Source organism: Homarus americanus, unplaced genomic scaffold, assembly GCF_018991925.1.
Source record: "Homarus americanus isolate GMGI-L3 unplaced genomic scaffold, GMGI_Hamer_2.0 scaffold51476, whole genome shotgun sequence".
Classification (NCBI taxonomy): domain Eukaryota; kingdom Metazoa; phylum Arthropoda; class Malacostraca; order Decapoda; family Nephropidae; genus Homarus; species Homarus americanus.
In genome coordinates this window covers 2,735,536-2,761,817 of record NW_024736148.1, presented here as the reverse complement: position 1 = coordinate 2,761,817, position 26,282 = coordinate 2,735,536, and the positions used below count along the sequence as shown (strand labels likewise).

General features: G+C 37.8%; 1 protein-coding gene across 1 annotated transcript in view; it reads left to right on the top strand.

Annotated features, from left to right (window-relative positions):
• The window catches only part of LOC121871982 (putative mediator of RNA polymerase II transcription subunit 26), an 85,065-nt gene extending 59,139 nt beyond the window's left edge, over positions 1 to 25,926 (top strand). The window contains exons 21-24 of the mRNA XM_042374603.1: positions 8,410 to 8,548; positions 8,681 to 8,755; positions 14,760 to 14,941; positions 25,866 to 25,926. Of these exons, the coding sequence (XP_042230537.1) occupies positions 8,410 to 8,548; positions 8,681 to 8,755; positions 14,760 to 14,941; positions 25,866 to 25,926 (457 nt within the window). The remainder of the gene's footprint in view (positions 1 to 8,409; positions 8,549 to 8,680; positions 8,756 to 14,759; positions 14,942 to 25,865) is intronic.
• Positions 25,927 to 26,282: the final 356 nt, after the last annotated feature.

Genomic DNA, 26,282 nt, shown 5'->3' with positions numbered 1-26,282 from the left:
CGAGGCGGATGGTATACCACACAGATTATAATGGAAGCAGTGTTGCGTGGGTGTGCCCGCAGCATGACACGTACCCATAATGCTTCCACATCTGCTGGGACTTGAACATCCAGGCGTGACGGGCGTAGGTCATCTTGACAGAAGAGGGCAACGCCCCCTCCGCGTCTTTGTGGGCGAAGGTGATGAAAGAGTTGATATCCTTCAATGTGACACGTTTCAGGTACAATTTGCCAAGTCTCACATATGGCAACCACGCGCGCGGCGGTTGACCTGACTGTAGTTGCCAGCTCGTCGAACTTGTTAGCTAGGGAAGTGACGTTGGATAGCAGTAAAGACGGGAGATCATACCATATCCGTGGAACTTCAGTGTGGTGGTATGGTCTGTCAGGGGTGGGTTTCTCCGGTTTTCTAGTGGAGGTTACGGTTCTAATGGGCTTATGTGCATGACGGCCTTGTCTACGGCTCCGCGCGTGGAATATTTTCAGTGACTTGAGTAGCGCGATAACACTCCCATCAGGATAACCGTTCCCACGCTTTAGATGATACAGAGTGCGTCGGGAGTAAGTGATTGGTGGCCATCGGTTGAAATCTGTTGTGGGCGGACGGAGGTGTTTGTCACTGGCGGCACTTTGAGGGACACTGACACTGGTAGACATCTGTTAATGTTTGTCAGTTGTAAAGACCGTGGACTTTGTCCTCGGTGCTTGGGGTCGCCGACACAGTTTTCACGATATATGTAAGCACCGCGGTGGTCCTTGTCACTGGCACTTTAAAGTTGACCGATAAAGTGCCCACTGTCTGACTTTTCCTTGGGGTGCACTATCGAGCACTGTATGGTGATCACTTATTGCACTGATGGCTAGAATGTTTTGCCGAGAAAGTTCCTTAGGTGCACTATAGGAACACTGCTCCGTAATCATTCGTTCACTAATCACTAGAATGTTTTGCTGAATCGATCCTGGTGTAGTAAGGCTGGTAGGGCGTTGGGGTATAGCAGGGGGAGTGGGCAGGGCCAAACAGATTCGGCCTGGCTGCTAAAACCGAGAGCGCCTTCAGGCACGTTTGTGTGTGTGTGTGCAACATTAATAGAATATACAGTCACATTTATAGCTCTTCATCAGAAGAAATATAAAATGTATACCCCGTCATCTCCATGTTTTATTAATAGAAAAAGCACAGAGTTGACTTGAGGGTAGATTCACACATTTTTAATACATTTCTTTCTGATTATTTGTGAGAGGATTTTGCCATTATTATTTATTTGTATGTGTTCTGTGTGTATGTGTCTCTACACACACACACACACACACACACACACACACACAATACAGGTAAAAGAAATAATTGTCCTAAGGGCAAACACATAAAAGGACTATACTTTCTTTGCACACAAGTAAAAATGTAACCCCCCGACCAGCAAATGTTATTCATAGTCATTTTGAGAAACAACCCCCTGCGAATTTGAAGGGCATGCTGTATGGTAAACAACAAAAAGATTAAATGGCTTTATTTTTACTAATGTGAACCTGTACTTTACTCAGCAAATGCTAACTGATTAACTTTAACAAATTTTAATGATTTGCCAAAGAAGTCAGAACTGGGTGTAGCTTACTTGATAGGAGGGTCAGTTAACATGATATGGAGGCTAGTATACTAAAATATTTTCAAGCATTTTTTTTCACCAGTACAGTACTTCCTATTTGAGACATTATTCTTGTGAGCTTTCAAGAGTTTGAGTTTGTGCAGGAAGGTTGTTTTGGTAAGATAGTGTTGACGCTATTTTTAGGATAAGAAACAACCTCTGTCACCAAGTTATGTGTCAGTAGTACAGGTAACTCAGGTTTTACGCGAGTTTGATTTCAGCGTTTTTGGAATAATGCGATTGTTCAATTAATATCAAAAGCTTATTTACTCGCACCTATTTTTTAAATACAGTGGTCCCTCGGCTAACGAACACAATTCATTCCAGAAGGTTGTTTGTTAACCGAAACCATTGTTTCAATGGGTTTTTGGTGAATTGGTTGCAGCTCACCGAAAATTCGGTCCGACTAATTACCCAAATGTACCCAAATGTAGCCAAATATAGCCGCAATGAAGTCAAATAATGGTCCTACATGAATAAATCGGACTGCTAATCACTTCTCCACTAGTATTTGGTGTCAGAAAGTCACAAAAAATTGGAAAACTTACTTTAATCTGAGTTAATAGATCGCGTGCATGTACCGAGGGATCGAGGAATTACCCAAATGTAGCCAAATGTAGCCAATTGTAGCCGCAATGAAGTCAAATGATGGTCGTACAAGCGTAATTCGGGCTGTGAGTCACTTCTCGATTATTATTTGGTGTCATAAAGTAAAAAAAAAATGGTAAACTTAATTTAATCTGAGTTGTGTTAGGTTAGGTTAGGTTAGGTACATGCACTCAATCTATTAACTCGGATTAAATTAAGTTTACCAATTTTTTGTGACTTTGTGACACCAAATACTAGTCGAGAAGTGATTGGCAGTCCGATTTATTCATCTAGGACCATTATTTGACTTCATTGCGACTAAATTTGGGTACATTTGGGTAATTCCTCGCTCCCTCGGTACATGCACGCAATCTATTAACTCAGATTAACCCTTTAGGTGCGTAATTAAATTTCACGCCGGTTCCTGAAAAGTGTCAATTATCCTGCCAAAAATGAATTTCATATAATCACATTTTTTATATGTTTTTCCTAGAGAACTTTTAGTATATTTTCCAAATCTGGAACAAAAATTCACATATGTGTGCAAATTTTAGAGAAAAAATGACATTTATACCCAAAAATGCAGGAAATTGGTATAAATCAATGTCTGGTATATGGCAAATAAATTTAATCAATTTGGTTACTAAACAGCAAATTTAGATATGTATTACATTTTCAGATAATATCAAACAAAATAGTACAAAAATAAGCTATATTGCATTCAGGAAATACTCCTATACCTCAATACATAATATGTCCGCATGTCGTCTCATTTGGGGAAGTTTTTTCAAGGCCGTGGGATATCCCCGCTTGTCGCATTTAATTAATATAATATTTTGGGCGGGTTTACCCGCATGTCGCATCCAAAGGGTTAAAGTAAGTTTTCCAATTTTTTGTGACTTTCTGACACCAAATACTAGTGGAGAAGTGATTAGCAGTCCGATTTATTCATGTAGGACCATTATTTGACTTCATTCCGGCTATATTTGGCTTCATTTGGGTACATTTGGGTAATTAGTCGGACCCCCGAAAATTACCTAGAGTAAAAAAAAATGCAATAAAGTACAAGGTGTGTATGTAGAAAGCTCCTGGATGATGATGCTGATGTGAATTTGAAGTGGGAGGTGCAGGAGGAGAAGGGAGAAGAGAAGGAAGTGGAGGTGGAGGAGGAGAAGGGAAGGAAGTGGAGGTGGAGGAGAAGCATTTTACTGCTTCTTGGAAGGTGAGTCACCTTCCATGAAAATGTCAGGAACCTCTGGACTGACGTGAGTCACCTTCCAAGAAAATGTCAGGAACCTCTGGACTGACAGATTCTCCAGTAGGAACATCCTCTCTCCTTGAAGTGGAAGGCTGAGGGGTAGCATCTTTTTCCCACTGCCTTTTAGTGAAGAAACTCAATTTTTGTTTGTGGGGCATTTCTCCTCCTCATCATTAACTGATTTTTGAAGGAGGAGACCACTGTGTCCTCAACATTACACAAAATAGGTTCTGTTGTTCCACATCTGGGTGCCTTGAAGCCAGTTTCCTGAACTTATCCCAGTAGTGAACAACATCTTTCAAATCTGAAGTAGACATATGGTCATCACTTTCCTTTTCCTCCTCACCATTGTCAGCCTCTAACATCTCATCCAGTTGCTGCAAGTCATCAGGAGTAAGTTCCTGCTCATGAGACATCACAAGCTCTTCCACATCATCCTCTTCCACTTCGAGGCCCAATGACTGACCAATGGACACACACACTGCTTTTTCCTCAAATCCCTCAAAATCATGGACTGCTGATGGCCACAGTGCTTTCCATGCAGAATTGAGGGATCTAATGGAGACTTCTCGCCATGAGGACACAATCAATTTTACAGCCTCCAGGATGTTAAATTGTGTCTTCCAGAACTGTGCCAGTGTTAGTTCAGGATCAGTGGAAGTTGCCTGATAACACCTGAACATTTTCTTCATGTACAACCTCTTGAAGTTGCTGATCACATTCTGGTCCATTGGCTGTATGATTGATGTAGTGTTGGGAGGCAAAAACAACACTTTGACAAAAGTCAAATTGAGCCTCCAAAGTGCTGGCAAGTTCAGGGTCATGACCAGGGGCATTATCCATAAGGAGAAGAGCCTTTAAAGGGAGTTTATTGGTGGTTAGGTAGCTCTTCACAGAAGGGCAAAACATCTCAACAGCCCATTCATTAAAAGCTGTCTTGTCACCTATGCCTTACGGTTTGACTCCCAATAAACTCAAGCTGTCCTCTTGCCACTTTTTGTTGCTTGAACACCCTGGGGTTCTCAGAGTGGTAGAAAAGCATAGGCTTCAGTCGGAAATCCCCTGAAGCATTAGCACCAAGCAATAGAGTGAGACGGTCTTTCATGGGTTTATGCCCAGGTAAAGAGGCTTCATCTCTGGTGATGAATGTCCTTTTGGGCATTTTCTTCCAGAACAGTCCATTTTCGTCCACATTGAACACTTGCTGTGGAAGATAATTTTCTTCATCCACCAGTTTCTTAAAGTCCACTACAAACTTTGCTGATCCTTCTTTATCTGCACTTGCAGCCTCACCATGCCTAATAACACTGAAAATGTCTATTCTTTTCTTAAATTTTTCAAACCAGCCCTTGCTGGCCCGAAAATCTTCAAATTCTGTGCCTGAAGAACCAGGTTGATCTTCCTTTAAATGTTCGTATATTTTCCTGGCTCTTTCACAAATAAATTCAGTAGAAACTGAATCACCTTTCATTTGCTTTTCCCTAATCCAAATGAGAAGTAACCTCTCTGTTTCTGCTATCAATGATCCACCTTTAAACAGTCTGGTAGATTTGTCTCTCAGTTTCACTTCTTTGAACTTGTCTTTCTTTGCAAGAATTGTCGACACAGTTGATGCCGACATGCCATAGTCTTTACTAAGCACATTTGTTCAAATGCCCTGTTCATGTTTCTTTATTATTTCCTGTTTTACCTGGATTTAAATAACTTTTCTCGATTTCTTTGGAGCCTTGCTGGATTTGATTTCAACACTGAAATTTTAAGTTTTATTGCTGTGAATAAAGAATATTTACTTGAAATAAACGCTGCACTGCGCTATATATTACCAATATGTAAAATATATTTCCAAATGACCAATAATTTGACTGGAAAAACAGAAAAAAGCGTTTATGTTGAAGAGTCTCAAACAAGATGTACCTTCCACTGAGCCGATAAACAAACTGATGTCAAGCTTGGTGTGTTGAGTGGCTGTTTGGCGCGCGAAAAACTAGTTTCCTGTACTTCAATTTTGTTTAATAATTGTTAAAATGACTAAAAAATTTAATATAAAACTTTTAAAATTATTGAATAGTACAACCTTCTTGATATTTACTACAATGGTAACAAATTTAAACCCTAGAACCGATTACTGTATTGGCAGACTAATACTACAGCTGGTGAGCAGCCGAATGCAAGCAAAAACATGTTGGGGGAAATTCGTAAGGAATTCGTTAAACGAAGTGAAGAATCTTATGGAAGGTATTTCGTTAACTGAGGGATCACTGTAACGCTCTCAAGATAGTTTAAATTTGCTGCTCGTATTTGCCTGGCAGTGGAGTCGTGTGTGATGCCTGGTCAAGTGTTTGTAAGTTATTACTATAAAGTTGCATTCGTATCAACATCAGCGATTTTAATACTATTATTAATAATAATTATTATTATAATAATGTAATAATAAAGATTATTACTACTAATTATGAAGATAATGATAATGAAGTATTCTGTACAACAACTGTGACGACGTCCAGCAAGCTCCCTGCGTATCGCTTCACACCAGCACTACTTTTTCTCTGTGCTCTCATTTGCATTGTGTGTTTATCACATACATTTTTAGTGTTAAACGCTGTTTTCCCCATTGACCATGTCTGGAAAACGTCCATCTGCCTCCTCTGGGGCGCCTAAAGCTAAAAAGGCACGAAAAACAATCGCAATGGACGTGAAATTATATGTGATGACCCGCTTTCAGAAAGGAGAGCGTGTGTCGGAGGTTGGCCTCGTGTTTGGTTTAAGTGAGAGAGCATGTCGGAGGTTGGCCTCATGATTGGTTTAAGTGAGTGTGTGTGTTGGAGGTTGGCCTCGTGCTTGGTTTAAGTGAGAGCGTGTGTCGGAGGTTGGCCTCGTGCTTGGTTTAAGTGAGTGTGTCGGAGGTTGGCCTCATGCTTGGTTAAAGTGAGAGAGTGTGTCGGAGGTTGGCCTCATGCTTGGTTTAAGTGAGTGTTGGAGGTTGGCCTCATGCTTGGTTTAAGTGAGTGTGTGTGTCGGAGGTTAGCCTCATGCTTGGTTTAAGTGAGTGTTGGAGGTTGGCCTCATGCTTGGTTTAAGTGAGTGTGTGTGTCGGAGGTTAGCCTCATGCTTGGTTTAAGTGAGTGTTGGAGGTTGGCCTTTCGTGGTTAGTTTAAGTGAGAGCTGGCCTCTTGCTTGGTTAAGGAGAGAGTGTGTCGGAGGTTGGCTTTGGGGTTACTTATGAGAGAGTGTGTCGGAGGTTGGCCATGCTTGGTTTAAGTGAGAGAGTGTGTGTCGGAGGTTGGCCTCTTGCTTGGTTATGAGAGAGTGTGTCGAGGTTGGCCGGGTTAGTTTAAGTGAGAGTTGTCGGAGGTTGGCCTCTTGCTTGGTTTAAGTGAGGTATGTCGGAGGTTGGCCCGCCTTGGTTTAAGTGAGAGCGTGGTGTCGGAGGTTGGCCTCTTGCTTGGTTTAAGTGGGAGAGAGTGTGTCGGAGGTTGGCCTCGTGTTGGTTTAAGTGAGAGCATGTGTCGGAGGTTGGCCCTGGGTGCTTGGTTTTGGTGGAGGTTGGCCTCTTGCGTTTTAAGAGTGTGTCGGAGGTTGGCCTCATGCTTGGTTTAAGTGAGAGTGTTGGAGGTTGGCCTCATGCTTGGTTTAAGTAAGGAGCGTGTTGGAGGTTGGCCTGCTTGGTTTAAGTAAGAGAGTGTGTCGGAGGTTGGCCTCTTGCTTGGTTTTAAGGAGAGAGTTTGTCGAGTTGGCCGTGTGCTTGGTTTAAGTAAGGATGTGGTAGGAGGTTGGCCTCATGCTTGGTTTAAGTAAGTGAGCGTGTCGGAGGTTGGCCTCATGCCTGGTTTAAGTGAGAGAGTGTCGGAGGTTGGCCTCATGCTTGGTTTAAGTGAGAGAGTGTGTCGGAGGTTGGCCTCATGCTTGGTTTAAGTGAGAACACTGTTCGTACCCTGTGTGGTATAAGATGGTTCCCCTAACCTGTACCATTTACATGTATTCTTATGGGAAAATTATGTTAAATTTATGCTTTTTTAATTAAGCGGTGGTTTTCAAGAACGTAACCTCACGTAAAACGAGAGGTGGGTGTACAGAGGTATCTCCGTTAACCGGAACAATTGGTGCAGAGCACTTCCAGGATTGAGAGATATCCAGGTAACGAGACAATTCTCTCAAAGCCGGAAAAACTCCCTCATCCCCGAAATATTCCGGGCAATGGAAAAATTTTCTCAGAAGTCCCAGAAATTGCCCATTACATCATCTCTCGAACCCAGAAAAATATCCCCTATCCCCAGAATTTTCCGGGTACTGGAAAATTTTTGTCGGAATTTACAGAAAATACACCTGATTTTCATCTCTCATCCCTGGAAAAAAAACCACCCCCATCCCTGGAATTTTGTAGGTATCGGGAAAATTTTCTCAGAATTTTTCAGAAAATGTGACCTTCAGAAAATCGTTTCCAAAGCCAAAATTTTCAGGAAAATTTTGGCTTTGGAAACGATTTTCCGAGAAAATTTCAATTCTGGCTATCAGAGAGTTCCAGGATTGGGGGATTCCAGCTAACGGAGATATTACTCGTATATCTATAATTATTTAGAGATATGGGCTACACTGTATCCATTATGGCATGATTTTAAAAGATAAGTCATACACAGGTTCAAGGTTGTTTCTCTTGTTTGCTGTTAACCCCTTTATTAGGGGGACACCACTTTTAATATTTTTGCTTATGGTAGGCAATTTTATTCGTTTCAGAGGGGTGAGCGTACACAAGAGAAAGATAGCTTTTTTTTCTAACAGCTTTACTAGATTTGTTTGTATTGATGGCATATGTAATATACTCAGTTAATATGATCTTGAATCTAGTGGTATATACAGTACTGTACACTGAATTCTCAGAAATAAATTGTAATTTGTTATTATTAATTGAATTCCTTCTTTTCAGTGCACATTGGTTTCTTGCCATTATATGCTTTCCTGGCTTAGATGGTCCTGTGCGGATGTCGGACGGTCAGCCAGTTCCTCTTCCTGTTCCAGATAAATCCAAGAGACGTAGATCCACCAGACCAAAAAACAGGATAGAAGTGAGAACTTGTGTTTAAAAAAAAATTCTTGTGGAGTAGTGCTCTAGGTGTTGGTTACCTTAAATAAGGGTCGTTTATAGATTGCTCACCATAGAAAAATTAATCTTATTCTCTTTTTTTTATCCCTTCCAGGTGAGGGAATCACAGCAAATCAATGACGATGGCAGAGAAATTAACACCAGAAAAAAGAATCGGTTTAATATTCGTGTATAGCAAGCCAGATGCTACACATTTGTCAATTTGCAAAATAATTTTTTGACAACATGCTGTATGGGTGTTGTCGATTAAATACTTGTGTTTGTGTAGCATTGGGCTTTCCATACATGAATATTAATCTGACTCTCCTTTAAGTCAGCAGTTCTCAAACCACGGGTCGCGAGCCAATTTTCAGTGGGTCACGATGACCTAGCAAAGTTATGCTTTTGCCTGTATTTTATTAAAATTCTGGGTCACCAGTACACAATGGGAGCCTTCAACCACATTGTTTATTGCTAGTTGTACCTGGCTATTAAACTGCTAGTTGATATGACAAATTTGATTTTACAGTTAATTTTTTGCATTTGAATAAATGGGTCGCAAAGTTTCTGAGATATTTAGAAATGGGTCGCACTTGAAAAAGTTTGAGAACCACTGTAGTGCAAGTGATTATTTCTCTGCCATTTTCAGTGGATTATTATGAATTCTTCACTTAAAAAAAAAAAATCCTATGAGACAACACCCTGTACAGTAACCAATTAACATTCTACATATGAGTTATATTTTCTAACAGGAATACAATGAGTTTTCTGTCATAATGAGTTTCTGTCTGCTGCTATCCCATGTCATTTCTGCTCTTTCTTTAAGGTATGTTGTGCCCCCTTATTCACCTCACTCAAAAGATAGGAGAGGAGTAAAGGTACAGTCTGGTTTCACAAATTCGTGTTTCAGAAGTCCGGTTTCTGCAAATTCATGCATTTTCATTAGCGTTCCCCAATCACCATGTTTACTGCTTGTCCATGTTCGTATGAGGAAAAAATCATTACAATACTCTAATGTTGGTTATAAATAAATAAAATATATGAAACTATAAAATAAGAAAAATGAAGAACATGGGTGTGCATGTGTGTGAAGTGAGCGTATTTGTCGAGGCAGTGGGCTGTAACTGCATTGCGAGCCCAGCCGTGCTCCCTGACTCCCTCCCTCAATGTGACGTCACGGCATACACACAGCACAGCGTGGCAGCAGCCACACTTCTCTGAGTCAACTGGGTGGCTGCCTGGCTGAACTGTGTCACATCACCCAGAGGATAGTTGAGTGTGGAGTGAGCTAAATTTTTTACATAAAATATATGTTTTTATATTTTATGATATCCTATGTATCAATTTTATAGTTTATCATAGCAATTTTTTGCTCATTTTTGACAATGTCATTTGAAATTTTTTAAAATTATGTGAACCTTGTGCTCATTAAATCGTTTAATTCTGAACCACATCGTTAATATAGTGGAATAAGTGTTAAAGAAGTGTCCAATAAATAACGCATTGATGGATAAGTTGAAACAATAAAGATTGATGTTGTACAGTACAATTAGATTTAGTGTTTTTAGCAAATGAGTACCATGTTTTTAATGCTTATTCCATAAATCCGTGCTTTTCGGAAATTCGGGCATCGTGGGATACCAATTACAGGCATCCCCTGGGTTACTGAAGGTATGTGTCCTTGAAAATTTGTCCGTAACGCGAAACCAATTTTCCCATTGACTTCCATTATATAATTGGAGATGCATTCCCAAGGAAATATATTTGGCAAAAAGACATAATACAAACACATTTATGAATGATTTTTTTTTACACTACATTGATTATTTTATGATATAATATGATCATAAATATACAAAACACTTGAATTTAACTTACCACAAACGATGTTGAGTGTTGCGTTAGGTGAGGTAAGGTGGTGCTATCAGGTTACTGGGAGGGAGACAGGGGGCACTTCTGTCTCCTGCCTCGCCCTGTACAGTATTGTAGCAATCGCCAAGAAATCCACACAAAATAAATTTTATAATTTCTGTGATTTCTTTCCAATAGTATTGAGGAAAAAAAAAATTACCCAATTTCCGTAAGGGCGAATTTTTTGTCCGTATCCCAAATTTGTTGGTCATAATTTACAAATTTCGTGAAAGCGAATTTCCGTAATCAGAGTTTCTGTAACCCGGGGGATGCCTGTAGCACAAATTTGCGAGGTAATATATAAATAGAATAATGTTTGATGAATAGAAAGAGACGTCCATTGAGAATTTATGAAGAGAATGAATCAAATCAAAGGAGGCAGTAGGAAAATAAATGGGTTGAATTATATGGATGTGAAATATGGACATTGGGTGCAAAAGGAAGTCAATGTTAGAAACTACATAAATGATGTGCTTCAAACCAATATGCAAATACAGTGAGTTCTGCTATAACGCGTGTTTTGACAACGCGAATTTGCTCGAACGCGATTTATGAATTGAGGAACGATATTTGTAAAACGCGAACTCGTTTGCTCTAACGCGATTCCACTCGAACGGTTGTTGTGGCTTCAGTTCACGTTCGACATCACATGTTCAATTGAGTTATGTGTTTTGTTTGTGAACAATTGCAGAAATAATGTATGTAATATTTATGTATACAGTATACCTATATATTATAAGTAAATTGTAAAATTTTACATAAAAGAGAAAATCAAATTACATAGCGTTTTACACCCGCGCTCTCTCTACATCACACACAGTGTTTACAGTTCATGTTCGACATCACATATTCAATTGATTTATGTGTTTTGTTTGTGAAGAATTGCAGAAATAATTTATGTAATATTTATGTATACAGTAAACCACTCACAAGGTCCTACAGTACCATTAATTATTTTATACTGAAACTTACGTTTGGTAAGCTGGATTAAAATGAAGATTACCGGTATATTAAAATAATAAAAATGTATTATAAACCAGTCTAACATACCGTAATAAACACAGCTGCTATTATCATCCCCCCCTCCCCCATTTGCCAGTGACAAGAAAGGGAAAGTGACCTTGACTGTGACCGCCTGTGGCTATTTTTAGCCATCCTTGTGTTCGGAGGTGGTCAGTAATGCATATCTGTATATTTACTGATCATAATACTTATCTCTTATAAATAATTCATTTAAAATTTATTTTTTTGCAAAGAATATTCAGTAAATGACTGCATTAATTCTTGAAACTACCTACAGTGGTAAATTTAGGATATAAATAATGAACAGAAGTCACGTCATGGATTCGGAGTTTGGTCCTTAACGATCACCATAAATGTAGCCTCCCTTTTTCGCGAAACACGTATATAAATTAAAGAAAATACTTGCAGTATATTTAATATATTACAGTATATTATATATAAATAAATAAACAAATAAATTCAAATTCCTTATCATCCTGTGTCATATACAGAAATACTTGAGTCCCTGAGCGAGTACACAAAAAGAAAACGGACATCCTGGAGTGGATAGAGAACGGACATCTCTACTGGGGGACTCAAACGTTTCTCATGTTTTGTGGGCGCTCTAGCATAATATGAATAATATGTAAATTACAATTTACATATATATATATATATATATATATATATATATATATATATATATATATATATATATATATATATATATATATATATATATATATATATATATATATATATATATATATATATATATATATGTAAATCCACAATGAAAACGTGGATAAGATAAATATTGATAAAATCACACGGGAAAATGGAAACAACGGAGTACCTTAGCTTTCGTCTTTATTCAAGACATCTTCAGAGGCAACTGGGTTACATGGACAGAGAGAGGCTTAAATATACAGGGTGACCTAAAAATATAAGGTCAGGTCATAATGATGACATCCACTAATCCGCACACCAACACACACGTAGAGGAGCTTAAGAGAAGGGTGGTGACGTGACTAGACAGGTCAGGTCAGAAAAAAGGGACCCACAAAATAACTATCATACATCAAGATCAAAGGTTTTCAAAGCATTTTTAACCTTGGGCCACTGACAAATAAATTTATGTAACATATTATCAGTTTTGAACTGACCATCACTTAGGTTTATTGATTTTAATTCCTTAATCAAACTAGCTTCAACCAGAAGTCTTTCTCTGACACAAGATGATTTAAATACTTCTAAGCTTTTTTCCCAAGCAATGGGGTGATTATTATTCCTAACATGAACGAACAAGGCACTGCTTTCAGATGCAGTTCTGATATTATACTTATGTTGTTTGATTCTAAGCTGCAGTGTTTTTCCTGTTTGTCCTACATAATTACAATTACATTTGCTACATGGAATACAATAAACACTTCCATTTACATTCAAACTTGGGCTATTTCTTATTAACATATTGGTAATGGTTGAGTCATACTTGAAAACAACATTCATTACGTAATGAATTTGTCCCGTTAGTTCGGTCCCTCAAGCTTCTAAATATTAATATTGTTTTCAAGTATGACTCAACCATTACCAATATGTTAATAAGGAATAGCCCAAGTTTGAATGTAAATGGAAGTGTTTATTGTATTCCTTGTAGCAAATGTAATTGTAATTATGTAGGACAAACTGGAAAAACACTTTTTTCCACATATACGCGGTGAGTGTCCGGCTCGAGACGCTATTTTTAGATTTGCCCCACCCGCCACCCTGCCTGACTGCCTGTTTTAGCTCATAAAATTCATACAAATTACCCTGCCAGAATATAATTTACATTGCTGGAATTCTTATAATTTGGTGATCATTTTGAATATAAACATCATATATTTTGTATTAGACATACAAATTTTAGATAAAAATTTTTCTCAGAGTAACTATGTTATCTTTTGTGCAAAATATATGACATTTATATTCAAAATATTCCTGGTCTTACAAGGAATCCAGCAATGTCAATTATATTATCCTAACTTTAGTTTGAGGTATTATTTATTAAAATTTAGTGGTTATCCCACACATCTCCTTGGGACGGTTGGTGGGGGGTGGGGGGGAGGGAGGGACCGACCGACCATCTGTTACCCCGTGAAGAATTATTATTATTTTTTATTAACTGAAGATATTTGTTTTAGCTCATAAAATTCATACAAATTACCCGGTCTGAATATAATTTACATTGCTGGAATTCTTATAATTTGATGATCATTTTGAATATAAACATCATATTTTTGCATTAGACATACAAATTTTAGATAAAAATTTTTCTCAAATTAACTATGTTATCTTTTGTGCAAAATATATGACATTTATATTCAAAATATTCCTGGTCTTACAAGGAATCCAGCAATGTCAATTATATTATCCTAACTTTAATCTGAGGTATTATTTAATACTAAATGTTAAAAACTCTGGAAGGGAGGATTGGTGGGGGGTGGGGGGGAGGGTTGGGACTGACCGCACGGTTGGAAGAGGGGGGGAGGCAAGGTGGGGTACTTTGATTGACAGATAGTGTCGTGAAGATTATTTTTTTTTTATTAACTGAAGATATTTGTTTTAGCTCATAAAATTCATACAAATTACCCGGTCAGAATATAATTTACATTGCTGGAATTCTTATAATTTGGTGATCATTTTGAATATAAACATCATATATTTTGCATTAAACATACAAATTTTAGATAAAAATTTTTCTCTAGGTAACTATGTTATCTTTTGTGCAAAATATATGACATTTATATTCAAAATATTCCTGGTCTTACAAGGAATCCAGCAATGTCAATTGTATTATCCTAACTTTAGTTTGAGGTATTATTTATTAAAATTTAGTGGTTTTCCCCCAAAAATTTCTCTGAGAGGGAAGAGCCGGCAGTGTAGTGTGAGAGGGGGAGGGAGTTGAGTCCATTATTTGAATGGACATTAACTTGGCGACTGTATTTCTCTATTTCTCTTAAGTATTAATTGTGTGCATGTACCATCATAAAATTAAGATGTTATTTTTACTACAACATAGTGTATGTGTCTTCAAAAAGTGGAGTTTGGGGGTGGGGCTGGTTTCTATTGGAATTTAATCCCATATGTTCTGTTGTTCACTTAACGCGGATTTCACTTAACGCGGGACCCTCTGGGTTCTAATTGACCGCTTAAGTGGGGTACAACTGTATATATATATATATATATATATATATATATATATATATATATATATATATATAATTTGAACACCATTCCAGATTCCTGTTATTGATGATGGGGAGTGGAGTGACCGAGATGAAGCCGAGGGGGACGAAGATGAACTGGAGGAGGATGAAGAGGAGGATGAGGAAACTCCCCCCAATAAGAAAAGTAAAGTTGAGGAGCCAGGCCCTGGGGAGACCCAGACTATCAAAACTGAGACTCCATCAACCATCAAACAGTGAGTCATTATCTCCAAGGTGTTTTCTAGATATTTAGGTAAAAATGCAAACAAGTTTTCAAGAAGTTGGAGATCAAGGTGTTCTTGGCTCATATTGTGAAGCCAAGATTGAAGCAAGACAAACCACTGTGGTTCTAAGTGATGAATTGAATACTTATATATTTTGGGATTAACAAAGGTTAGGTCAATGTACTTGTTTTTGCAGATGATTCACTATCAGGATTGCTGGTGTTTAGTTTAAAGATGATGTCCTTGAAGAATTCGTGATGGCGTCTGGTGTTGATGAGAGTAACCACGGTCAACCACTTGAGGGGTGATGGATGGCGAACCCGATGAACTTGGCGTTCACTGGTGTCGTCAGGCGATCATGTGAGGTCACATAGGTTAATGCACCTTGGAGCTGGTAGACCTCTTGGAGTTGATTGAGTATGACAGGTCAAACAGTTGGCCTGTACTAGATGTGGCTGGTTCCACAAAGAATTTACAACACTGTTTTTACACTTAGTTAAACAACTTGGGAAGTCTAACAGGTATTTGTCTCAACCGTGCCTTGGGCACAGGGTTGTACTGTAGCTGTATGGGTTGGTTGTTCTTTGAGAAGGGAAAAAAAAATGTACAGACAGCGTCTCCACAACACTTGAGAGTTGGGGACAGTGGGTGTCTGAGACGTTGGAGTCTTTGTAGTGATGGATACTCCCACGGCTGGCTAAAGGAATGTACTGGGTCACGTAGGCCTGTTCCTCGGCATGGGGTGTTGCCATACTACAGTGAATTATTGTTAACTCGCTTATTAAATGTTATTGAGAAAATAATTTTTTTTTTGTCAATCTGGGATGACATTTAAATATATCACTTGACATATAACGTTGCTCACGAGAATATATTTGGTATATAGTCTGTTGCCTTGGAGAATGACACTTAGAAAATTTCACTGTTACTTGGGTTACAGTGATGTCGGTTCCTTGCACAGTTAGTTTCACTGGCTCAGTTAATGGATCTATCTTTTGGCTGCCACCTTTATATATAAGCTTTGGGTAGAGTTCCCCTAACTTGGCTTATATATAAATAAGTTGAGGGGTTAAGTTACAAACCCAAAATGGTCTTTTCTCCATTTATTGGTAAAACTATATTGGTCACAGTCTATTAATAGATGCACCATAATTAACACTGTAAGCTGTGAGTGTTAGTTAAGGACGGGGGCTCAGCTTGGCTGAGTTAGGTCACCCGTCTGATTCTCGTGAGATTCAAGTGAAGACTGGTGCAGTGAGGGGACGCTCTGAAGGAGAGGCTGGGCTAACCCTACATTCTCAAGGTCGGTGGACTGATAGAGGAATTTCCCCTCACGTGATCAGCACATGGCACCTCACAGCTTATGGAAAATTACAGTAGGGTGATTGGATTATATAAACTAAATGTATTAATCCAAATTTATATAATTGTTATTGCCATGAGACGGGCTAATACAGACAAACCACTGTGGTTCTAAGTGATGAAGTGAATACTTATATACAGGTATTTTGGGATTAACAAAGGTTAGGTCAATGTACTTGTGTTTGCAGATAAAATATTTTTTTTTTCCAGAAGCAAGTTGATTTATCTCAGATGTCAGCTGAATATTAGTTGGCAGTTACTTTATAATGGAAATGCTGAGTTTCAATCAATTGATTTATTACAATGGAAACTCATTTGCTTTGTGGTGTAGTTAATATAAAATGTTTGAAAAGCTCTTAGATTGTGTAAGTTTGTGAATTACAAATGAAAATATTTCACTTGTGGAATATTGTGTGTTGGTACAGGTTGGGTATCCTTTTTCTGAAATGCTTGGGGCGAAGGGTCTCGGATTTTGGAATACCTATATCCTGGATATGGTACTTGTATAAGGACGTAGCTCAACCAGTGGGGTTGGGGCCCCAAGTCTGTTCACAAAATTCATTTATATTTCATTTACAGCATGGGCATATAACCTGCAGGTTTTAATAATTTTGTGTATGAAATACATAATAACATGTACAGTACAATGAAAGACAAAAAGTGGGTGTCGTGAAATTTGGTGAAAACATATGCCAAAGGGTTAAACTTTTGGTGCACTCTGCCTTGTGATAGGGGGCTCATAATGTTTCTGAGTTGTATTTAATCTTTGGACAAAACCTCGACGCAACTTTTGTCTTTGATTATACACTAAAGAATCAGAAAGGTAAGGAATCACTACCTTCTTTTCGGCATCGCTATGACGACTTTACTTTGAGGTGCTAAGCAGCCTGTGTCTTACCTTTATTTGTTACATACAGTATGTCCTCACTTAATGTCAGAGTTATGTTCTTGAAAACACAACGTTACACGAAATAATGTTAAGCGGACCAATTTACCCCCATAGAAAATAGATGAAATACAGGCGTCAATTTAAAGCGATTCAATTTAAGATTATTGATTTAAAGCTTACACCCACAATGTATTAAATGATTACTAAAATTTTTGTCTAGTGCAAACTATAGCATGATTATATTCAAATTAATCACTATCTTATAAGAATTCCAGCAGTGTAAATTATATTCTTCCCGGTCACTTCTGTGACTTTTTATAAACAAAAAACAAAAACTCAATCTGAAGGACATAAATAAACAAATAAATACATCACTAGACCTTCGTCCAATTGTCAAACTGTCATTGTCACCATCGTCCTCCTCCCCCCCATCTTCCCAGCCAGGGTTGGGTGGTTATAGGCTTACAGTTTTTATCTTATATAATATCACAGACTAAAGTTAGAAGAATATAATTTGTATTGCTAGAATCCTTACAAGACAGTGAAATAATTTGAATATAGACGTCATATATTTTGCACAAGAGATAAAATTTTTAGCCTTTTGCAATAAAATTAATTAGAACATGTCAGTTCAGTGACATTTTATAAGAAAAAACCTAGTCACGCTTAAGGACAGATAAATAAATAAGCACTAGACCTTGGCATCAACTGTCAAATGTATCACCTCACCTCCCTCCCCCCTCCATCTTCCCATGAGCTGATCACTAGTAAACAGGCCATTTCACGTCCCATAATTTTAGCTGTGTTGATTTATGAGAGTTTGTTTTAACATAATGCTACAAAAAACATTGTTTTGTTTATTCTAGGAGATGGGCTGAGGTGCATCTGGGTAGACTGTCAGTATTTTATGTCACCTCTTACAATTGTTAGGATTACTATTGTCATTATAGAGAAGAGAGGTGGAAAAGAATTGTTTTTATTTAAACACGGAGTTTAAGATGTGATAAGATTAAAAGGTTATGTAGCTGCAGTGTATTGGTGAATTTAGAGGTGGGGATGGTAGGAAGAAGATGGGAAGACCAAGAACAGAAACATGGGGTAAAGGACACACTAGAAGTGAGGAGAATGGACATGCTGGAGGCAGCGGTGTGTATGAACAATACAAGAGCATGGTGTGATGGGTTATGGGAAGGTTAAGTAATAAGTAAATGACAGCAAATGAAGGTTTGCATTTGGTCTTGTTTCTGGCCACTCTGCAATATAGTGGGAAAGGTCTTAGAAGAGATTTTTTTAAATTTTTTTTTTATATATACAGAGTATGTAGGTTAAGGCTTATTGAAATAAATTACTGTAATAGGTTATGGGCATCATTTAAATTTTATTTTATTTGACACAACAGTTTTCATTTATATCAAGTAACAGTTGGGAGGGAGAGGGGTTGAGGCATCGCATGACAACACAACTCAAAGTTATTTATTTTTGTTTTATTCAGGCCGTGTATTTTGATCTTTGACTCTCTCACCGGAGCAAACCGAGCCAGTTGTGGCAACACAGAGACTATCTCATGGTGGAGCACAGAATAAGAAAAGGAACGGAGAAGGCCTACAACCGTGACACCATGAAGGGTGCATGCCCTAGAGTCCCACAACAAATGAACTACTCAGATTGTGGTATCTACACTTTGCAGTTTGCAGAAAGCTTCTTTGAGGTAAGAGCAGTGATATATATTGACCAGAAAATATTACAGCAAACCTTCGACTTCTGAAGGTATGCTGTTTTTCAGGTGACTAAAAATATGGAATTCACAGAAATGGAATTCAATAATGCCTGGGATGAAATGGGATATTTTCTGACTTAAGTTTCTATGTTATTCCATTAAATTTAACAATAAATCAAATTACTGCAGTACAGGAAGGATTTATGCTATTTGTATACTATTTTGGAATGAGTGAAAGATTGACAGAATAATCAATCTTTGGCAGAACCAGGATGGTATGCAGTGGTTAAGTACAGCCATGGATTTAGTATTAATGTTTATTTTATTTTTTTATTTTTACCTTGTCTTATTTTAATTGACATTTTCTTGTGTTTATTATGTCATATTATATTGGCTTCTAAGAAGTTGAAGTTGGGAGGTGGCACAGGGAACCACTCGCATTGATACTTACATTGATACAGTATACAGTAGTCCCTCATCAACCGTGGGGGTTAGGTTCCTGAAAAACCCCGTGGTTGGTGAAACTAAAGGCTTATGGGAAATACTGGGCTAGGCTTCATGGCTACGGATAACACTTGTCGAAACCTAACTCAGTTCCCTGTTCCTTCACTAAACAATACCTGTATTGTACATTTAATTAAATTTAAGTCGAATACATAAACAGCTTAATATATAAACTAAATATATACAGAGATACTATATTTCCATTAGCTGGAACAATTGGTACAGAACACTTCCAGGAAGATTTCCGGGTAATGAGACAACTCTCTCAAAGCCGGAAAAAATCCCCATCCCTGGAATTTTTTGGGTGCCGGAAAATTTTTCTCAAAAGCCATCTCTCGGACCTGGAAAGAAATCCCCCATCCCTGGAATTTTTCCGGTACCGGAGTTTTGTCGGAATTTGAATTTTCCAGAATGATGCATTATTTCAGCTCTCAAACCTGGGGGGAAATCCCCCATCCCCAGAATTTTCCAGGTTTCAGGAAAATTTTCTCAATTCCAAAGCCAGAATTTTCCGGAAAATTCCTGCTTTGGGAATGATTCACAAGAAAATTTCAATTTCAGCTATGAGAGAGTTCCGGTTAAGAAAGATTCTGGCTAACAGAGATATTACTATTAATATAAATTTTACAGTACATCTCTGTGGAGATGGCATGTTGCTATAAAATGAAAGAAATGAAGAGCATGTGTGTGAAGTGAAAGTGTGTGTGTGTGTGGACTTGGCAGGTTGCCACATAAGACTGTCACTGTAGCTACATCCCCCTAGCTCTTACCTTGCCAGGCCAAGGTGTAAGCTGTGTTATTGTTATTTTTCCACTTGTAATTTTGGGAAGATAAAAAATTTTTCACACACACACACACACACACACACACACACACACTGATACAATCAATCAATCATACAGAATGTGCAAAAAATAAATAAAAGAAATGAGTATCATAAGGTCCAAAACATAAGAGAATAAACATTTCTTCCTGTGTGGGAAGTAGCACACGACTGTAGGACAGGGAGGAGGGGAGTGGCGTTGGGGATCTCAGTCTCCCTCTACCAAGCCAAGCTGTGTTATTGTTATTTTTTAACCTGTATTTTCATGTAGATATACTCTTTGCTATACTTTTACATGCACACATAATTGTTCATACAGAATTTGGGGGAATTTAAAAATCATATGGTAAAAACCATGAAGAAAAAAATTTCGTGCATGGGATTAGCACACGATCATGGGATCACACTCCTGTTTCCCGTATACTTAGTGAAACGATTGCCAAATGGTAATGCAGTACTCATTTATTTATTAGTATTTCTTTTATAAATTTCTCACATTTGTAGAGGAAGGCTATAGGTAGGAGAATAAATCGTGGTGAAGTTTACCTTCAGGATTATTATAAGGTATTGGCCGGTAGGGTTAAGACCGAGATAAGAAAAGCCAAGAGGAATAATGAGCTGAAGATAGCAAAGGAGGCAAAGTCAAACCCCAAGGGATTCTATCAAATGTATCAAACTAAAACACGAGAAAAGATTGGCCCAATACAGTCAGATACCGTCGAGCTAACTGATAATGATGAAGAAATGAGCAATAATCTGAATAAATATTTTTCAACAGTTTTCACCACCGAAAATTTAAGCGAAATAGTAGTGACTAGTAACGATGTTAGTAAGCAAATAGACAAACTAAAGCCTAATAAGTCACCAGGTCCCGATGAGATAATTGCCAGAGTATTAAAAGAATGTAAGGAAGAGCTTAGTATGCCCTTAGCAAAGTTGTTTAACATGTCCTTAAAAGCAGGTGTAGTACCAGAATCCTGGGGGATGCTGAATGTAATACCGATTTTCAAGAAGGAAGATAGATCACTATCCTCTAACTACGTCCAATCAGCCTAACATCAATTGTAGGCAAATTAATGGAAGCAGTCATTTCAAACTCTATTTGAAATCACCTGGAAGCACAAGTTGATCAATGATTCCCAACATGGCTACAAGCGGTTCATGTTAACTATTATTAACATTCTTTTCATCAGTTTCGAATCATTGGACCGAGGGCACAATTATGATGTGGTATATCGACTTTAGCAAAGCCGACAGAGTCCCCACGAAAGACTAATAAGAAAAGTGGAGGCTCAGTGGCATTACAGGTGATATTCTAAAATGGATTAGGGGTGGTTACAGGACGAAAACAGCAGTGAGCATTACGGCACTAAATCGCATTGAACGCGTCACTAGTGGAGTTCCGCAAGGCTCAGTACTTGGACCATTATTATTTATTATATACATAAATGACATAGATATCGAACAGACAGCAACATAAGTAAATTTGCTGATGACACTAAAATAGGACATGTAATTAAATCTGACGAGGACTCTGCAAAACTATAGGAAGATCTAAACAAATTTTTCGAATGGTCTGAAAAATGGCAGATGAAATTCAATGTGGACAAATGTAAAGCACTCAGTATATGACATGTAAACAGGGAAACCAGATACCAGATGAACAATGATGTTATTGAGAAATCCGACTGCGAGAGAGATTTAGGAGTAATGATAAGTAGGAATCTTAAGCCAAGTACTTGGGTTCATACAAAGTGTTAGTTACAAGATTAACGAGGTCATCTTAAAACTATATCTTGCGCTTGTGAAACCTCACTTGGATTACGCAGCTCAATTCTGGTCACCAAACATCGTCATTAACTCGAATACGCTGGATAGCTTCAAACTTAGGTTGGATGGATATATGAGTAATAGGGCTGGGTGTAAATGGGACTGCCCAGTATGGGTCAATAGGCCTGCTGCAGTTTCCTCCATTCTTATGTTCTTATGTTCTTATTAGACCGTGGGGGGATAAAGCTGCCTTGCTAATCCCCAGATGCATAAAATTGTATTCCATGGTTGGCAAAATGGTATTCAGAGTGAAAACCCTGGATACATGGAATCTGCTGTTGGCGAGGGTCTACTGCACCTATATGAATAATAAAAGTCGAATATCACTTTTTTGTGATATTTTATTGTACAGTAGCGCAGTATTTTTTTTCTTCTCATTTCTTTGACTTTGTAGTGTTTTGAGCATGAGTGAATTCTTTAGAAGAATGGGCACTTTTGATAAACAAATGACCAACTATTATTGTTATTATTTCTTTTTATTACTTATTTTTATTATCAGAGCTTGTATTGGTAGTATGAATATATTGAGAGAATGGGAAGTAAAAGATTAGTGAAGTGTATAATTAAGAGGTGGATAATGAGAGACAGAAGTGGGAAGATCAAGAATATGGAAGGGGTAAGGAACTAAAAGTAACAAGATTTGACAATCGAGAGGCAGCAGAGATTGTGAATACTATAGAGTAATCTCTCTGTTAACCAGAATCTTCAATCCCTTAATTCTCCAATAGCCGGTTAGTTTTTTGAGCATTCTGAGAAATTCCGGGAAAAATCTCAACATTCTGAGCATGGGAACAAATATCTGAGGATTGCATCATGTCATTTCCAGAAAATTCTTAAAAATCTTTGTTCTGGGTATGGGAAAGAATTTCCAAAAGATGGCACCATGTTTCTGACTCAAAGGCACATGCCGGGCATGTAGTGGGTAGGCTGAGTGTGTGTGAGCTACTATTGTCCACTACTGTTATGTGATTGCATGGGATGCATCATGACACTCTTACTCCATTGTCTGCTACTGTTGTACAAGCTTGTTACTCGCTCACTGCTGTTTTTGCATTCGATCTGCATTTTGCATTATGTCCCCAGTGAACAAAAGGGTTGGGTTGCACTAAAATGCTTTCGTTAGGTGGATTACATTCATCGAAACATTTTTACCATATAAATTAATGAAATAAGGGGGAATGTGTTCCTGTACTAAGCTCTGTGACAAAATAATTGCAACATATCAAAATACTGAAGATAAAAACAATAAAACCTGTAAAACATAAAGGTACATAAACAGAGTTGTCAATTGTTGTTTGTGGGAATATTAATTCATTCACTCTAGTAATGATACAATGTTTCGTATATTATCATAGGAAAATGCATGGTTATATCATTTGTTTATCACTAAGCCCTTCACCATTCTCAAATTAAGACTATGCAAGATATGCATTTCTCCCATACGGACTCCTGGCTATGCCTGGCAATGGGCATGGGTAAGGGGAGTGAATGACCACAAGTTGAGTGTCTTCTGCAGTTGCAACTCTTCTCCTTCCCTGCCATATTTCACTGGATTTACTGTTTTTATTAGTGTTTACTGATAGAATAGTGCTTAATAGTGATTAATCATGTCATTGCAGTTACGTTAGACTCCTTACTGTAACCACCAGGCTACTGGGCCATGCCGTGAGGTGTTAGCTGGCTCAGTTAGGAGGAGGGGAGTAGGGTTCAGATTGTTGGGAGGGAGCATTGCAAGGGGAGATGGAAGAGGTACCTCCCAATTAGTGTCTGTTACTATGGTGAAGCAGGCAGTGTAAGCAAATGACAACTGTGTTAAACTTTCATTTGGCTTTTATTTACTACTGGTTTAGCAATACAGTATTTTTTGTTAAACAATATTGTATCATGAATGAGTCATAGTCGAATGAGAGAAAGGCAGAGAGAGTGTTGGTGAGATGCAGTGGGAGGAAGGAAGGTGACAAGTGGTGCGATGATGCGTGTCAGTTTGTTTGGTAACACTGCCTGCAGGACTGCCAGACAATTGAACAACGTCGTATTCCTTCTACATTATGTTACATAAATTTTATATTATGAAGTGAGAATAACAAATAAAAATGTACAGTATTGTACAATATTGTACCATCATGAATGACAGTCATAGAATGAGTGAGAGAGGCAGTGTCGGTGAGATGCACTGGGTGGGTGGGAGGGAGGAAGGAAGGAAGGAGAAATTATGATTTAGGTGGTGATACTAAAGGTAGTGGTGGTGAGAAAGCAGAAAGGTGGGGGTGACTTACCTTTCATAATAGTAGAACATTCTTTAAGCTAATGCGCAAACGGGTAGTGTTAAAGTTAGTGTTCATTTTTGGTGGATATCAACGAAATATGATGCGAGAGGCTCAGACAATGACACAAACGATGTTGCTCTTTCCAGTATATTTTCGGGACCTTCTGTAAAAACAAAACAAACATAACATGCGCATTCAAAGTGGCGCTTTATTCCATAACTAACACAAAACATAATAGAACATATTCACATAAATATGGGGTAACCTAGTTTATATCTAACATCCCCCTCTTAAACTAGGGTACACCTCATGTAATACCAAACTTCTTTAGTTTCTCTTTAGATACTGGTTTAGTGAACATATCAGCAATGTTATTTTTGATGGAACATACTGCAGATTAATAATACCATCTACTTCTGATCTAATAAAATGGTACTTAATATCGATATGTTTCGACCTTTGATGATGTACAATAGCTCCCAATGCAATAGCTCCCTGATTATTAGCATTCAATGTTACAGGTTCTCTATTAGAATTTTGCATATCAGTTAACAACTGTCTTAAGAAATTCACTTCTTGCATAGCTGCTGTTAAAGCCATATATTCAGCTTCACATTAGGACAATGCTACAACATTCTGTTTCTTAGATTCCAAGAAATCAATGGACCATCTTCATTTAATTGATAACTGTAAACTGTAATACTACTTCTTCCGATGTACCCCAATCTGATCCACAGTAACCAATCAATTTTAATGGACTGTTTGATTTCCTGAACTTTAAGTTATAATGAATTGTACCTTTAACATAATTCAAACATGTTTAGCTAATTCAAAAAGTTGTTTTGTAGGCTTTGCCATATGTTGCAACAATTTTGAAACAATATAAGATAGATCGGTCTTGTACCAGTCATTACATAGATCAAACTGCCGACAAATTTGTCTGTACAATCTAGTATCACACAGTTCTTTGAGTAACTACTAATGATTTTACTTACACTTAAATCACATTGGTATTGACTTAGGGTTGCAGTCAGACATTTTAAATCTATTAAGTATTTTCTCTAAATATTTAGTTTGATTTATCTTAATACAGTCATCTTCAAATTTGAACTCCATACCTAAGAACAAGACATTTTTCCTAAATCTTTCATTTTAAATTTATTACACAGGAAAGTTTTTCACTAAGTATATCGCCATACTGGCTGCAATAATTATATCGTCTACAGATAATATTAATGACCTTCACCTTGTTTACAATTCTAGTATACAATAATCTAAGAGAGAATGATGAAAATCTTCACTCAAAAGAAAATTATGTAGCATGTTGTTCAATTTGTGGCCACTTGTTTCAAACCATATAAAGATTTCTTTTAATTTACAAACAAAATTTTCCCTTCTATATTACTTTTAACATAACCTTCTGGCTGTTCTAAATAAATTTCACAATCTATGTCAGCATTCAGATAAGCAGTTTTAACATCCATTTGGTGAATCATAAGGTTGTCTTGTATTGCTTGTTGCAGTAACATCCTTATTGATGTAACACAAGCTGTTGGTGAAGGTTTCTTGATAGTCACATCTTGAACTTGTGAATAGCCTTTAGTTACATACCTAGCTTTGAATTTTTCTTCACTATCAGGGCCAAGTTTCACTGCATAGACCCATTTTCCACCAATACTGATCTACCTTCAACTGGTGGCATGAGTTCATATGTGTTATTGTCTCTTAGAGCCTCCATTTCCTCATCCATGGCTTTATGCCACTGCATGGACTCTGGAGATGAGACTGCCTCTTGGTAGTTTCTTGGAATATCTGCAACTCTGTAGCAAATATCAACAGAACACCTGGAAATATTGGAAAAGTCAGGTTCCATAACATAATCTTCCAAATGTTTGGGTTTTATGCGTTGCTTCGAAGGGTATCTGTTTTTCTGTGAGTTC